The following is a 15,656-nucleotide window of genomic DNA, read 5'->3' as shown; positions in this document are numbered from 1 at the left end:
TTTTTCAGTGTCACGGTTTGCCAATTTAACAAATTTCCCCTCAACCTTTTTGGATCCTCGTTCAGTTTGCACCCTACTTTAATCTTCTTTATCAGTAGCTATCCTTGTTCATTCATTGCTTTTACCACTTCATTGTTTTCCTATCTTCTCGAATCTTTTTCCCTTAGAATCCTTTAAGGTGAAGGTAATATGTCACGTCATAGGTATGACTCCCAATCTGGTGACTGAGAAGCTCCTTTACGACAATCGTCCTCAGAGAAACTCTTACCTTCCTTCCGTACCTGTTTTTGTAGTAAAATGAAAATCGCAACATTTTCTAAAAATAGATCATTGTTTCTATATTATTTTTGGGGGCTGATTGGAAAAGACAAAAAAAAAAGCAGAAGCAGTGCCGGTAATGTTTGTTGCAAATTCCATGCGTGAAGAAACAAAGTGACGGTTTGTTCATCTTCAGGAACTCAGCCTAAATTATTCAAGTTCCTTTCCGGTAATCTGTTTTGATTTTGTCCTTTTAAAGTTTCTATTTGGCAAGTCACCTCGTCAAGTTATTATTCAAGTAGGAAGTTAGTCTCTTCTTAGCTGTCTTGCCATTTTTTATGTCATAATTAGGCGAGGGAACGCGAGGGGAGCGCGCATGAGCGACCGCGTGCGGGAGAAAAAGAAAACAAATTACCTCTCAAACTCCCTTGCGTACGCGATCGTCAAATTATATTGCAAGGCTCCCATTTCCCTCACGCTCTGGGGGGAGATTTAATGTAAAGGGGAAAAATTGTGAAGGGTCTAGGAAAGAAAAGTTCGTCTTGATCTCATTTTCGTTAATAAATCTCGTTTTTCAAAAACCGATATTTCAGTTCTTTGAGCCAGGCGATATGTTATGGAAAAATGTGTAAAAAGTTTTCCTTCACACCACTAAAGAAAACTTTTGAAGGGAAAATCTGTCGAGGAAAACGTGATAGTGAAACTGCCGCTTCAGTTTACGTTTTGTCCAAGCGAGCATATTCAACTTTTATTTAACCTTTTTTTTCGTTTTATTTACCAGGAAGTGAAAACAAATCCTAGTAATTACGAAGCGTGATTTGATTATCTTCGTCTGATGGAAAGCGAGACAGATCTTTATTCAAGCTTATGCAGGGAGAGAAGTTTACGAAAGAGCAATCGCCAATATTTCGCCCACTGAGCAGAAACGTTCATGGAGACGATGCATTTACCTGTGGATCAATTCTGCGCTGTATGAAGAACTTCCGGCGAAGGTAAGTTATATTTTTGCAGCTGTCGGCCTGCGCAGATGTAGGTTAAGCCTGCAAAAGAGACTGACTCGCATAAATTGTTAAGCTTAACCCCGGTTCTGCTACAGACGTAGGTAAAGTTTTCATAAAGAGACTGGCTTGCAAAACTTGTTAAGCTTAAACCGGACTTTGCTACGTCTAGCGAGTAGTGAGTTAATTCTTTTTCCGGGGTTTACCTTGAGCCTGTTCGATTTTGCAAATTTACATCCCAATATATTTTGTGGCTGATGATATATGGGTTGCAGAGGGCAAACTCACTGCCTCAATTGTAAACAAGGGAAGGATATTTTACATTCTTTTCAATGATAGCGAGAGTGAGAAACTCAAGACGAATATTGTTCAGTAATTCCCTTTGTCTGTATTCGGCAAAGCCTCGTTGTGAAGTTGACTTTTTACAGGTCGTATTAGGGCCAACTCAAGAGAAACATCCGATTATACAATTATTGTACAAACCACATTATTTTGACTTTTTCGAAAGTGGTTTTCCGGTTTCAGTTGTTCTTGTTTCACTTTCGGTTTGTGGACGAGAAGTTTGTGTAGGGGTGAAATTTCGGCAAATAAAAATTAGGCGAAACTTTAAGCAAATCATTCAAGTTTGGGACTTAACTATGAAGTTTAGTGTTATAGTATGTAGTTTGAATTTTAAATATCTTAGCGTACGTGATATGTATTTTTATGGGCTGATGAATTGATCGTGTTTAAATAAAGATTACAAATAAAGATTACATTAAGTCTTTAAGGCGAGGAAAATCTAATGGATCATTTTAATCCTTAAAATGCAAAGTTTAAAGTGCAAGTTTATTTTTTAACGGCTACTTACGTTTTCAGTGTTGCTACCGGTTCTAGATAAATATTGATTCACTGATTGATTTTTTTTTCATAGATTTCCTGTTATCTCTTGGATTTGAATTTACCGATGGAAAGGAGATGGGATGGAGAGCGTTTCTATCGTCCTTAGGTTTCACTGGTGGATTTCAACAACAAAACCACAATGACAGAAAGAGAGACGTTGTCGCCAAAGACGCAACGCCGTGACGGTATTTACGAGGGAAGATCTTTTAAAATCCAACAACTTTAAGTCGCTTAAACATGCACTCGGCGAGAAGAGGGTCGAGGGCATCCGAAGAATGGCTTCTGCGGAAAAAAAATTTTCGTGCAATTGTTCAAAGTTATCAATAAAGGCTGATAGTTTCTAAAGAAACTGTTTGGCGCAGCGTCAGTGGGGGTAACGAAATAATTTGAATATATCAACAAAGTTGAAATGGTAAATTGGCCACCGTTACGTTATGAAAGCTGACGTTTCGAGCGTTAGCCCTTCGTCGGAGCGAATAGAGAAATTGTTGGTTGTGTGTGCTTTTAAAGGCAGAAAATGGAGCTACGTGATTGGTGGGAACATAGCAACGAGAAAAACAGGAGTAAATTAGTGGAATGAAAAGCGTTCGTTGATACCTGTGAGATTTAGACTGCCGGTTTGAAAGATGAGCTTTTGTTCAAGGGTTTTGCGGCTTTCCGTGCTACCTTTCCGTGCTTTTGAAGTTTTGCAAATGTTTCATGCCTTTCAGTGACTACACGTCAAATTATGTCAACACTCTCACCACTTGACTGTGTTCAAGTTGAGTCAGCCAAGTCATTTAAGAATCAGTTCATGCTTTCAGCTGTGTATATACCACATTTCTTCGCTCCATGATGTTACAGTAATACATGAAATTTAACCAGATTTATGATCGAATATGAGATTTCTGTGGGTTCTTAATTTAATTCTTTGAAAAGTAATCAGGTTTTTGGAAACGAACTGGCCACATGCTATTCACTGTCACACCCCTTCTCCACTTGCTACTTTTTGGAGTGATTTCAACCTATAAAAAGAGCTAATTTAATTATTTATTTTATTTATTACAATTTAATGGCATAAATACACAAATGCTGGTATGATAGTTAACCCAAAAAATTTTTAAAAAAGCCATAGGAGAATCTGCAAAAGAGTCCCAGACCCCATGCAACAGCAGATCACCCAATACATACAGTACGAATGAGATACTATGTTATAATAAAGACAAATAAAATCACGATTTACCCACAAGAAGTTTCTTCACATTAAATTTAAAATTCCCAGTACAATTTGCAGTGCGAATGTCAACAGGCAACATATTCCAAGAAACTACTATGCGATGGAAATAGGAATATTTAAGGGAATTAGCCCTTGCATATTTTTTTTTAATGTCAGATGATCATAATGTTTCAAGGAACAATAATCTAAACTAGAGTTATAATCCACAAAAGGTGAAACATCAATGTCAATAAACCCTTCCAGTGCCTTAAAAGGAGAAAGTTATGTCAATTAAAACTCTTCTCTGTCTTCCAAAGATAATAGATTTAACTTCTCAAGACGAGCTGCATAGCTATCCTTAGTTTTCAAAATAAATTTAGTGGCGCGTCTCTGCACTCCTTCAAGCTTATCAGTGTTCTTACGCGAATATAGACCGCTTTCATAAAATGGCTGCCGTATAAATATTCTTTTGTTTAAATTTAAACTAGCCCTACTGGCCTCGCTTGAGATAATGTATTTTTTTGAATTTTTTACTGGAGAACGAGGCCAGTAGGGCTAATTTAAATTTAAACAAAAGAATATTAACCCAGCAGCCATTTATGAAAGTGGTCTATGGGGACCATATCTCAGAGCAGTATTCATGGTTAGACCTTACTAAGGAACAGAAAAGGGTTCTTTTGCACTCTTGGGTAAAAGTAAATGGGTCCAACTTGTACTCTGTATCTTTAAAATTTCTTTTCTTCAATTATTTTCAATTATTTTAGTCAAATTCGGTTTAATTTTTTCTAATTAATTTTAAAAAAGGGGAAAAAAGTTACCCTCGACCCTCAACAAGAAACCCTTGACCCTCCTACCCTCCACAAACAGATAGACTCCCGCGATAATTACTCCAGGGTGCTCGCCCAAGTGATTCATTAACTTTTAGCTGAAAATACGTTTTTCTAAATAACTCGGACGCTTCTGCAGATTAAGTAGCTATTCTAAAGATCTATTTCCTTCGGCAGAGGGCAAATTATAGATACCACATTAATGACTCATGCAAGAGTGTATGAAATAAAGTAACTCTTCATGTAATTTAAGTTGAATTATAGCTCCTGTTGAGTGGACAAGTCGAAACGACATAACGAAATGACCTAACGAAACGACATAACGAAACGACCCAACGAAACGCCACGACGAAATGACAAAACGACGAACCGATGTGGTCGATGACGAGTCGGACTCGTAAAACGACGAGTCGAAGAGGCCAGCCGACGAATCGAACTGACAATACAACGAAACGAACTGAAAGTTCGACGATTTGAACTCGGAAAACAACGACTCGACATAGCGAAACGACGAAACGCCATAACGAAACGACGAATCGAACATTTTGTCCAGGATCTACCTTCATACGAAGGTAGATCGAAACGTCAGCTTTTATAACCGTAACGGTGGCCAATTAACCATTTCAACTTTGTTGATATATTCAAATTATTAAGTTATCAATAACCGTTAATCAAGAGAGGCGGTTGGTACATCAAAGCGTGTACATTTGTAATGTCCTGGACTGTTTTAGTCTGAGATTGAAGACCTATAGTACTATGTTTCACGGAATCAATCTTGAGTTAACATCGTTACACTACTGTAAGCACGATGTCCTGGCCTACAGAGCCGGTTAATAAGTCCCTCTTGATTATAAGTCCCTCTTTCCCTACCCCCCCTACAAAATAACTTTAACCTAATACTCAATTCGGCTAGGGTAACGTTTCAGTTAATGAAAATCACGCATTAAAAGCCTCTGTTAATTTCTATTTTAGATATAGCGTGATAGAATAAACTTGCCTTACACGCTAGATAGTCTCTTGTCTAACATAGCCAAAGGAATTTGCCACATAACCACAAAATATCTCGACTTGTTGTCGCCGATCAGTTCTTGATTGTAGTAAACGGTACTTCCTGCACTTCCTGTTTACAATCGTTCTTTTCTAGAGATCAATGAGCCAGATAAACACTCACAGGTTCCTATTTCATAAGATGAGCAATATTTCCGCAATGAAGTGATTAATGCAGCGCGAGTCACCAAGTAGCTCAAAAGTGAATTACCTTATACTATTTTCCAATCCGTACCGACCATTGTGAAATTTATCTATCAGCCGCAAATTTTAATCATTTAGGCGGCGATATTCCAAACCTAGTGTGAATGGTATTAAACAACTCTTCTCCCTTCGGTGATCGTTCCCTCTTCGCGACTGCATGCCACTTGACAATATTCCTTGTTGAAAATAAAGCCTTAAGGAAATGATTTGTGATTACTTTCATTTTCACACGGAAGGAATTTGTTTAAATAAAATTACTGCGAAGAATGAAATGATCTGTCTAAGGGTGTGCAGATCTAATAGATAATAATACGTCCTATGCAGATCTGTTAGTTTAGTTCCTTTTTATTACTATTATTATCATCATTGTCTAGCTTGTTATATATTTTATTTTAACCTGGCACGTTCACGTTAAAACGAGTTATACTCAATTGTGAAATGTGGATAAATAAATAAATTACTACTACTACTGTTTCCGAACCGCGTAAAACAATTAATCGATGAGCTGAACATACATTCTGAACATTGTCATCTTTCATGGGTTTTGTATACTGTTGTCTAAAGAAGACACTTGCACTTCTATAGAATTTTACCCTTGAGTTGCCGGCACTGGGAGGGCAAAACATCGTATGGAACACCAGATCACATTTGCACCCACCATCTTGTAAATCCTCTAAGCCTTTTTGGCCTGGAGAGGACTGGGTACTAAAACATTTTCAGTATGTCAGACGAGTTGTAGTTTGAAACGCGTCTGAAGTAAAACGCATATATTTTGTGGATTTCTGAGCTCGACTTCAAGTATAATAAGGATAGTGGCATCATCAGAGCCGATTGTAACCAATACCAGGGTTCCAAAAGTTGCAAAGGTTTGTATATCTTACGATTTTAACGAGGAATTGAAAAGGGTAGTTTGAATAGTGACAGGTAAACATGCACGTTTTAATCGTACACTGAGAGGATTTTATCTTTCCTACTCAGTCAACAAAGCTTGGATATTTGACTTTGAGAGTAGTTTAACTTCTTAATTCACGACTTCACTTCAAAAATCTCTATCAATTCGTTCTAGTGACCGGTAGGTTTTGTAATGTTAATGATGATGAAATTAAGGTTGTGGGAACAGGGAAAAATCACGAGTGAAGTCAAGTTTTCAAGTGTTTTTCGCTTTCAACAGACTCTTTATTTGCAAGATCTGGTTTGTAATCTAACTCTCCTCAAGTTGCCATACATTTCATGGTAGATTTGTTGGGAGAATTTGCACACTTGTCATATCAAGGAAGCAAATTTTTAGTAACAAGATCATTACAGTATTGAAGTAGATTGAGTTCTTGGTATATGTATCAGTCAGGCATGCTGGGTTCACATTCACTGAATTCATAAGTTCTATTGGAATGTGATTGAAGCATGTCACTTATGAGGAAATTTTAGTTAACACCAGTCACTGCAGCAATGAGCTTATCAGCTATTAAAAATTTCCAGAAGTTGCTGAGTGTGTCTGCTTCAGGAAATTTCAGTGGATATTTTAGCAAACATTTATCCCAAGCTCAAACAGTCAAATCTGGCTTGCTTTTGCCTGATATGATTACGGAGATGCCAACCTCTGGGGATCTCAAATCTCGAGGCTTTTTTTTTAGGAACAGCACCCCCTGTCCCAACTGAATTTGTTAATGCATTTCCCCCTGGAAAATTTCATTTTTGATTTGGACCACCTACTCTCCCATGATTGAGATTCAGACTGCGGGCCTTTGAGTAACAGTGAGCACGCTGAGCAATTTCACAGGAAAAATGTGGATCTATCTGCCAGGGACTTCATTGGTTGAACACTCCTCCTATCAGACTCTTGCTTATATAGGAGTAACAAAGAAGAAACTCCTTTTTGTTTGAAACAAACAATATACATCATACAAGAAAATGAAGTCAGAAACCGTAATACAAGGATAAGAAGGCAGATGATTTTGGAATTTGGAACATATGGATCTAAATCTTAGTTTTTTGTGGGCAACTGATCCAAACTTCCTTTTATTGAGGAGTTTTGGTCACCCATATGGGAGAGCAGGAGATTGGCTCTGTATCTGGGAGACTCCTGGATAATCCGGGAGATTTGGCATGTATGGATTGTGAAATTGCTTCCTATCATGCAAAACATTACCAAGTTTGCCTGCTTCAGTCATTGCTGGCTTTCAAATTTTCTACCATTGGTGTATAAAGCTTTCTTTTGTGTCCCCAGTTTTTAAGGTGCTGTAATTTGGTGTTATTCATTGAAGACACTTGTTGATATTTTCAGGTGAGGAATATGGCCCCAACTCCAGTTCAGATCACAGCTGAACAACTCTTGATGGAAGCCAAGGAGAGGCAGTTAGAATTGGTTCCACCAGTAAGTTAAACAGTACATACTGCAGCTGTCTTTATAATTCCATTCAAATTACTTTCAAAATCTTTGGATAAATTGTGGTATTCCAAACAGAGAGATATTTTAGATTTTCAAAGCAGGGAGAGGAAATATTCCAGAACATTATTTTCATAGCATTTTTCCTTGCAAACTGCTTAATATGATACTATGCTTCATTTTCAATCAAAACTAATTGTTAAGAGAATTGATTTAACTCTTGACTCCCACTGTGGAATTTCAGATACTTGTTCCCAAGTCAGCGGTGAATTTGTATTGGTTTGCTCTAACTTGCTGGTGCAGCTTCCACTTTTGAAAGATATATTCCACCTTTTAAAGAGGAGTACACTTAATTTACAGCTAAGGATTTTAGTTCAATGTTGTCAATTTTTCTTCCTTTCTGCAAGGTTCCCTCTTCTGTAATTAAAGATCGATGTGCCTGCCAACGAAGTTCAGGTTTCACCTTGCAAATGCCTTGAAATTTATTAACATTGTGGTTGATCATGGTTGCTATAAAGAACAAAATAATTACAAGTCATTACAAAATACAAGCAGAAGGAATAGGAAAATGCAAAGCAAATGCAAGGAAAATGCAAGGAAAATGGAAGGAAATGCAATTGGACAAGGAAAGACACTTATAAACGTTGTTTGACTCGTAAATGCAAAAAATGTAATTAACCAAAAAAAAAAAGAGAAATTGCTGAGTGGGAATGCTGCAGTTTACAATTGCAGTACTCTAAAAAAAATAGTGTAGTCCGATACAAAACTTGAAATCAGTTCATTTTCACCCCACTACACTGTAGCAAAGTTTTTGAGGTTTTACATCATAAAAACAAGATATTTATCTATTATTATATCTACACACCAATTTGTTTACTGATTTAGGATGATTGTTAGCCTTTTATCTCCCAGAAGGGATTAACATGAAACTTTTTCCTTTAATATCCATACATTATCTGGCAAACAGATAATGGGAATGTTCAAACTTATCAGGTAGAAGTCGTCATTGCAATCTAACACCAAATTCTTGTAACTGATTTACAAGCCAGTGTGTTGCAGTTAGAGGGGAGAATTATTGATATTAAGATATTGGGAGTTAAATAGTAATTAATATTTCTTTTTCAGCCTCCCAAACAAAAGATTGGTGATCCTGATGAATTATAAGAATTTAAGCTTCGAAAAAGAAAGGTTTGATTTATTTGATTTTATCAGGAGTTGGGTAAATATTGATCTTAAATCAAACTGTTGTTAGTAATAATTGTAAATTTAATGAATTTATGATGTTTTAAATTCTCCTATTTTATTTTGCCAGGCATCTGAGGGCAACCTTCATAGAAACAGATCAGTAATAAGTCACTGGTTAAAGTATACTCAGTGGGAAGAAAGTCAGAGAGAAATTCAAAGGTAGATATTGAATCTGTCATTTATTTAATAATTAATAAAAATTTGACAAATTGACAATAGTTCAGGGAGGGGAGGGGAGGGTAACTTGTAATGGATTATACCTTTGCTGCTCTTCCAGAGTGGTTGATAGGTTACTTTGAGTGACAAAAACCACACAGATATGCTCCAGAAACTCTGTAAGTTAGCCTTCTATGCAGAGTTAACTCGTCTCATCTTTGATATTGAGATTAGAGTTTTACTTCTACAGACATCACCAGATTAACCATGCACGGAATATCTGGGACAGAGCAGTCACCATCTTGCCGAGAGTGAATCAGTTTTGGTTAGTACATAATGCTTCTTTGTGATGTAGTTATAGTTTAGGGTATTCTGGTTAAGTTTAAGTTGGTTTACATTTCGTGAAAACAATGGTATATTCATTTATAAGTGTTAGTAGTAAAGGGAAACTTCAGAAAAGTTGATCTGAGAGTCAAGAGCTGTGTCATTTTACTTAAGTTAGGTATAAGTACACCTACATGGAAGAGATGCTCACTAATATTGCTGGTGCATGACAGATATTAGAATGATTGATGGAATGGAAGCCAGATGAACAAGCTTGGCATTCTTACATTAACATGGAGCTCAGATGTAAGGAAGTGGATCATGTGCTGAGTATTTATGAAAGATTTGTTATGGTGCATCCAGGGGTGAAAAATTGAGTGAAGTTTGCTAAATTTGAGGAGAGACAGTCCAATTCAGGTGAATGAATTCATATGCTAGTGACATGGTTTATAATTCACGTTTTTTGGTATCAAGTTTTTCTAATGACATTTAAATGATTTTTAGACCTCTTTACTGTTATTTTGGAACAAGTGGTTGACAATTACTAGTGTTAAGTGTTTCATCCACCAACTGAAATTTACTTTGTGGTGATGAAAGATATCTTTTTTCAGTTGGTGCAAGAGATTTTTATGAAAGAGCATTAGAGTTCTTTGCTGAGGAAAATGCAGATGAGAAACTTTTTCTTGCATTTGCAAAATTTGAAGAAAACTGCAAAGAGGTATGGATGGAGACTTTCTGTTTTACATGTAGCCAAAATTAGAAACAAGAGGATAAGTTAACAATTGTAATCACCAGTTCTTTTTATGTTTCAAGTGAACAAAATAGTAGTTGTAAATAACAGTGACACTTTTGGGATCAATTAATTTGAAATGCACAGTGGTAGAAACCTTAGTGACAAAACCTGAATATCTCTAATTGTTCTTTTTTCCTATTCCATAGCATGATCAAGTGAGGTGATTTTCCAGTATGCTCTGAACGTCTTACCAAAAGGGGAGTGTAAAGTAAGTGTGGATTACGTACAGGCTTTTTTCTAATGGGAGTTGATTCATTTTCTACATGTTTGGAAGACCTGAGCTCAGAAAACATTTCCATGTTCCTAACTTTTAAAATCATTTTTGATTTTCTCCTTCAAAAACTCATTTCTGTTCCTTCCTCTTTGTCCCTAAAGCCTCATCGATATCTGTTAGATTGTGTTTTTCCATTAAAATTTACTAATACCTTTTTTTTTTTCAGGAGTTGTACAAAGCTTACACTCAACATGAGAAGAAAATAATATGGAGACAAAGGAGGGATAGAAGATGTGATTGTTAGCAAGAGAATAAATTCTAGTATGGAGGTTAGTTAATTGAGAAATCATAACAACAGTATTTTTTTAAAATCACAGCTAAACAAAGTAGATGTTTTGATATACGGTTGTATTATATAGCTGGCAGTCCCCTTGGGCAAGTGAAAACTAATCCTGCATTTTGACTGGCTACTTGAGTGAGCAAGATGGGCCTATTTTTCCCATTGTGAATTGCCAGCTTTGATACTGCACAAGTTAAAACATTGCGTGGAGAGGACTTACAAAATGTTTAAAGTTCACAGCTTCCTGATATGTTATTTCACTGAGAGTTTTGAAATTTATTCATCATTGTAAACCTCCCAGACAACATTATTTTTTAATTTGCAAGTGAAAAAATAGGCATGCAAATAGGCACAGCTTCCCTCTTGAAAATAAACAAGTCCTGCTTGATGCCAATCAAAGTTGAATTTTATTACCATATGATAAATCTGTTGTTTAACAAAGCTTGTTCAGTCAAGATAGCTGGAAATTAGCCTTTTTCTTTTTTGTAAGACACGATAAAAGGAACCTGGAGAGTAATGCATATAAAACTGTTGGTGACTCAATATAATGTCACTAAAAGTAATTCTCAACCTGAAGATATGATATTTTATCATTTGATAATACTTGTCTCTTAGCTGATAAAATCTTACAATTCAGTCCATGTGCACTCAAGACATGCTTCTTTAACTTCTTAACTCTTCAACTCCCAAAATCTGCTTGTTAATTCTCCCCTCTAGCTGATACACATTTCCTTGTAAATTGATTATGAGAATTTGGTGTTTGATCAGGATGACAACTTCTACCTGAGAAGTTTGATATTGATATTGATGTATAAGGTTAAAAAACTTCCTGGCACCCGAATATATTTGTGACATATTTTACAAGCAATCCAAGAATTATAATTTGGGCAATAATGATTTCCCAATACCTAGATTTAGCAATGTTAACTATGGTAAACATAGTATTAGATATTTTGGTCCCTATCTCTGGAGCAAAATGGACAAAGACCTGCAAAATAAGACAAGCCTCCATGATTTTAACAGAGCAGTTCGGGGCATTAAAGTTTTAGATGTGCTGGATGGAACCTGCAGCTGTCACGCTTGTATAACATAGCAATATTATTACTGCTACGTTTTTAATTTAGTTTAATTTCTTAACTTAATTAGTCATATATACATAACATACTTGATTCTTGATTTAATTAATTCTTAATTAAATTTTAATTCTTACTACCTATTCATATTAGCATATATTTTTGTACATGATTAATATTTTATATGTTATATATAGAAGTGTCCCCAATTAGCTTCTCTGGCTAAATACCTTGACACTTTAATAAGGTGTATGTTATGTTATGTTTGAGTATTCTCATTACCTGTTTGCTGGATAATGTATGAATATTATAAGGAGAAGTTACATGTTAATCACTTCTGGGAGGTGGGGAGTTAAAGGGTTAAAGTCCAGGGGCTGAGGTTTACGGTACATTAAGGTGCGTATATCTGGTGGGCATAACTTCCTTCTCTTCACAACTGCTAACAGTAGTTTTGCCCATCGTGGTCATTATAACAAGAAAGGTGAAAAGAGATGATCAGAAATGAACTGAACTAGGAAATGCAAGAATTGAAATTTTGCCTATTTCCAAGAAAATATGCATTTACATGTAGAAGGTAATTTTTTTTTTGATTAGTTAATTTCTTGTCAGGTTGAGGGATTTTGAATTAATAATATGAACTGAGAAATCTCATAGGCTGAAAATTAATTATGATTACCCTTGGCTGGCTTTTGTTTGGAGTGAGAGTCAAACTTGAAATTTCTAAAAAAAAAGATTCAATTTGTTTTCTGAATTGAATGGTTTGTAGAATGACAACACATTTACTTCAGTATGTATATTTTCTTAGTTGCAATGGAAACGACTAGTATGCACCCATCTGGTGCTGTTGCAATTTTAATCGGACCCTGTAAAGGAACCATAGTTTTGCCTGTAAAGCGACCGTCCAAAGAAAATTGCTGAACTCTGTTATTGTCACGGTCACAGACAAGAAGATTACTGGAGCTGTCTAAACACATGCCACGAGGTGCTTTGAACTGTCCGTCTTTTTTCCCTTTTTCTCCAAACTTGTGCAAGAACGTTCCTGACGAATCGAATGCTTTTATGCTGTGATTGTCTTTTTCGGATACTAGGAAAATGTTTTTGTAAGGAATACAGCTGTGTGGTTTACTGAGTCTCTCTGGACCACTGTCTCCTATTGTGAATATAGTTTCGCCCTCTTTTGACATAACTTGAACTCTCTGATTTTCGAATTCAGTGACAACAATACGTTCTGTCTCGTCAAAGCAAAGACTGACTGGAATCTTTAAGTGTCCTTTTCCCTCACCTACTTGTCCAAAGACGTTTACAACAGTACCAGTCTGTATATTGATGAGTTCAATTCTGTGATTTAGTGTATCTGCGACAAGAATTTCGTTGTCGTTAAAAAACGACACCGCAGTTGGATATTTAAATTGTCCAGGACCTGTTCCTTCTTTTCCAATTTGTCTCAAACAGTTCCCTTCTTTATTGAATACAAAAACACAGTGTCCAAGATTATCTACAACAGCTATGTCTCCTTGCCTGTTTACTGCAATTCCAGTTGGTTCCTGCAACGCCTGCCCTTGGTTAAACTTCAAATCCAACTCACCGACTACTACAAGTTCACGTTCTTTCACTGGGAAAGTGAACGGACTGGGTACAAGCTTTTCGCCATTGATCTTCATTTCAGCACTGTAGACGCCAGGCACTTTGGGTGTGAACTTCAGCCTAATGTTACCATCTTCTTTTTCTTGGACAATTACGTTTGTTACGTCATTGGCGGGTTCTATCAGCAATTCAACGTGATCTTTGAGATCAGCCTGGTAACTAATCTCTCCACCAGAAGTTTTTGGACACAACGTAAACTCGGCTTGTACACCGGCCTGAAATGATTGATCCAGTCCTTCCAGAGTTGATTTAGCTGCGTTTGCCGGTACCTCGGTGAATTGAATAAATCCCAGTTTTAAGTCTTGTTGCGATGCTACGGTAAATTTGACAAATGTATTCTGGTCATGTTTTGGAACTTCAACTCCACGAAACTCTTCAAATTTGTGTGTCAAAGTTGTCTTTGTCTGTATAATATCGAAGCCCGAGCTTCTCTGTACCAGATTCTCTGCAAATTCAGCTGCTTGGTTCATTTGTTTTACCAGAGATTCGAGTTCTTTTTTAGCCGAGTTGATTCGCTCTATTCTCTTTCTACGCGTCATTTCTAGGGACTCTAATAGTTGTTTTTGTTGTTGTCGCGTCTTTGTGATCACGTGTTCAGCTGCCTCTGACACTTCTTGTTTAGCGACTGCAATAATCATTTCCACATCTTCAGATGTTTTGTCCAGGTTTCTAATCTCTGCTCGAAACAAGTTTGCCTTTTCCTTGATGGTGTCGACGTTCGACATGATGTGTTTCCTATCCTTTTCCACTGCATTTTCAATAACGTCGAACTCATGTCGTTGGTGTTGTTGAGCGAGGCAAACAGGACAAACACATGCTTTACAGGACGAGCAGAAATATCGAAGTCTTTCGTTCTTGTGTTGCGGGCAAAATGGCGGCTTCAGTAAGGCCTCGCGATCTTCCGTTTGAAGGAGACCTAGCAAACTGTTATGGTAAAAGTTGGTAGGCAAACGGTCGAAGCGATTGTCTTCTGGTAAATCGATTTCTGCCTGACACTCGGGGCATCGGAATTTCCCTTGTCGGTGGCTTTTTCTTGCATGTTCCTCCAAACACTGGCAGCAAAAAGTGTGGAAGCACGATATTACTTTCGGATCTGTGTAGGTATCGAGACAAATTGAGCACGTTACTTGTTTCTTGAGGTTCTCCGTGAGGGGCTCCATCACGTTCGCCTTGAAGTACATCCGATTATTCAAGAGGCGATATACGAACGGAGTATTATGAAATCTAAGTTGTAACTTTTTGATTCTTAGAAAACAGAACAAAGTCCATGACAGCTGAGCTCTTGTGGCCAACCAAATTCAAGCAGTTAGTTGACCTTTTTTGTGACGTTATGTCAATATGAAAGTTATTTTCTGATTTGTGATAAGTAGACTTAGTCGGTTGCACTGAAGCCTTTCTGTCACGCTCCTTTTAAATGAAAGCCATTCACTAACGGCATAGATGAAAACATATGCAATGGAAAACAAAATAAAGAGAATGAGTTGTTTATCACAAATTGAAGCGTTCACGTACTTCGTTTGGCCTCATCTTGTATGCAGTGGTGTTTTTTTTTTTCTGTTGTTGTTGCAAGGTGAAGTAGAACGCCGTGCATGACGAGACAGCAGGTCAGGGGGTTATACTCTGGAATATTTAAATTTCGCAGTGCGGTTGAACCCGGGAGTAAGAGTTGTTATAGTTTTTTGATCTTCCCGATGAAGGGGATCCTTGAAAAGAACTGTCTCAGAAACATAAGCGGAATTAATGTAACTATTAGAGTCAGGTAAAGAATAGCTTATGAGTCGATTATCTTAAAAATGTTTCAAAACCTTCAAACGGTTCATGCGAATTTAGACTGGCGAACCACTCAACGTTTTCCTTAACTTCTGGTTACTTCTGAACGGGGTAACGTCGAAATGGTCTGTCACGTTCACAAACAGCAGTCTTTTATGGTCTACCCTTACTCGGACGATTATACAAATCATAAAACAGAATCGATTCACAACAAGACAGCAGATCCGTCCTTTGCGATGAGATTGACCTTCTTAGTCGTAAAAATTTCCATCGGTGTCCAATAACAGTACTTTATTTCAGAAC

At 36.9% G+C, this 15,656-nt stretch overlaps 1 protein-coding gene and 2 pseudogenes across 2 annotated transcripts; 2 read left to right on the top strand and 1 right to left on the bottom strand.

Moving 5' to 3' along the window:
• LOC148716243 (uncharacterized) overlaps positions 1–15,656 on the top strand; it is a 93,517-nt pseudogene that overhangs the window by 41,563 nt on the left and 36,298 nt on the right.
• On the top strand, positions 6,167–12,563 carry LOC148716248 (crooked neck-like protein 1; annotated as a pseudogene). Its single transcript, XR_015995532.1, has 10 exons — positions 6,167–6,277; positions 7,693–7,782; positions 8,920–8,982; positions 9,107–9,198; positions 9,446–9,524; positions 9,753–9,936; positions 10,131–10,237; positions 10,459–10,520; positions 10,753–10,855; positions 12,549–12,563. The product of XR_015995532.1 is annotated as a crooked neck-like protein 1 (transcript).
• Positions 11,257–14,963, bottom strand: LOC111319072 (E3 ubiquitin-protein ligase TRIM45). Its single transcript, XM_022921907.2, has one exon. It carries the CDS (start codon positions 14,762–14,764, stop codon positions 12,719–12,721), a length of 2,046 nt encoding a protein of 681 aa, XP_022777642.2. The 5' UTR covers positions 14,765–14,963; the 3' UTR covers positions 11,257–12,718.

Source organism: Stylophora pistillata, chromosome 14, assembly GCF_964205215.1.
Source record: "Stylophora pistillata chromosome 14, jaStyPist1.2, whole genome shotgun sequence".
In the NCBI taxonomy this organism is placed as follows: Eukaryota; Metazoa; Cnidaria; class Anthozoa; order Scleractinia; family Pocilloporidae; genus Stylophora; species Stylophora pistillata.
The sequence above is the reverse complement of the archived record's forward strand: the minus strand, read 5'-3'. Positions and strand labels throughout refer to the sequence as shown.

Excerpts from the sequence above, each read along its gene's own strand:
- LOC111319072 (XM_022921907.2), bottom strand. The coding sequence starts at position 14,764 with ATGTACTTCAAGGCGAACGTGATGGAGCCCCTCACGGAGAACCTCAAG.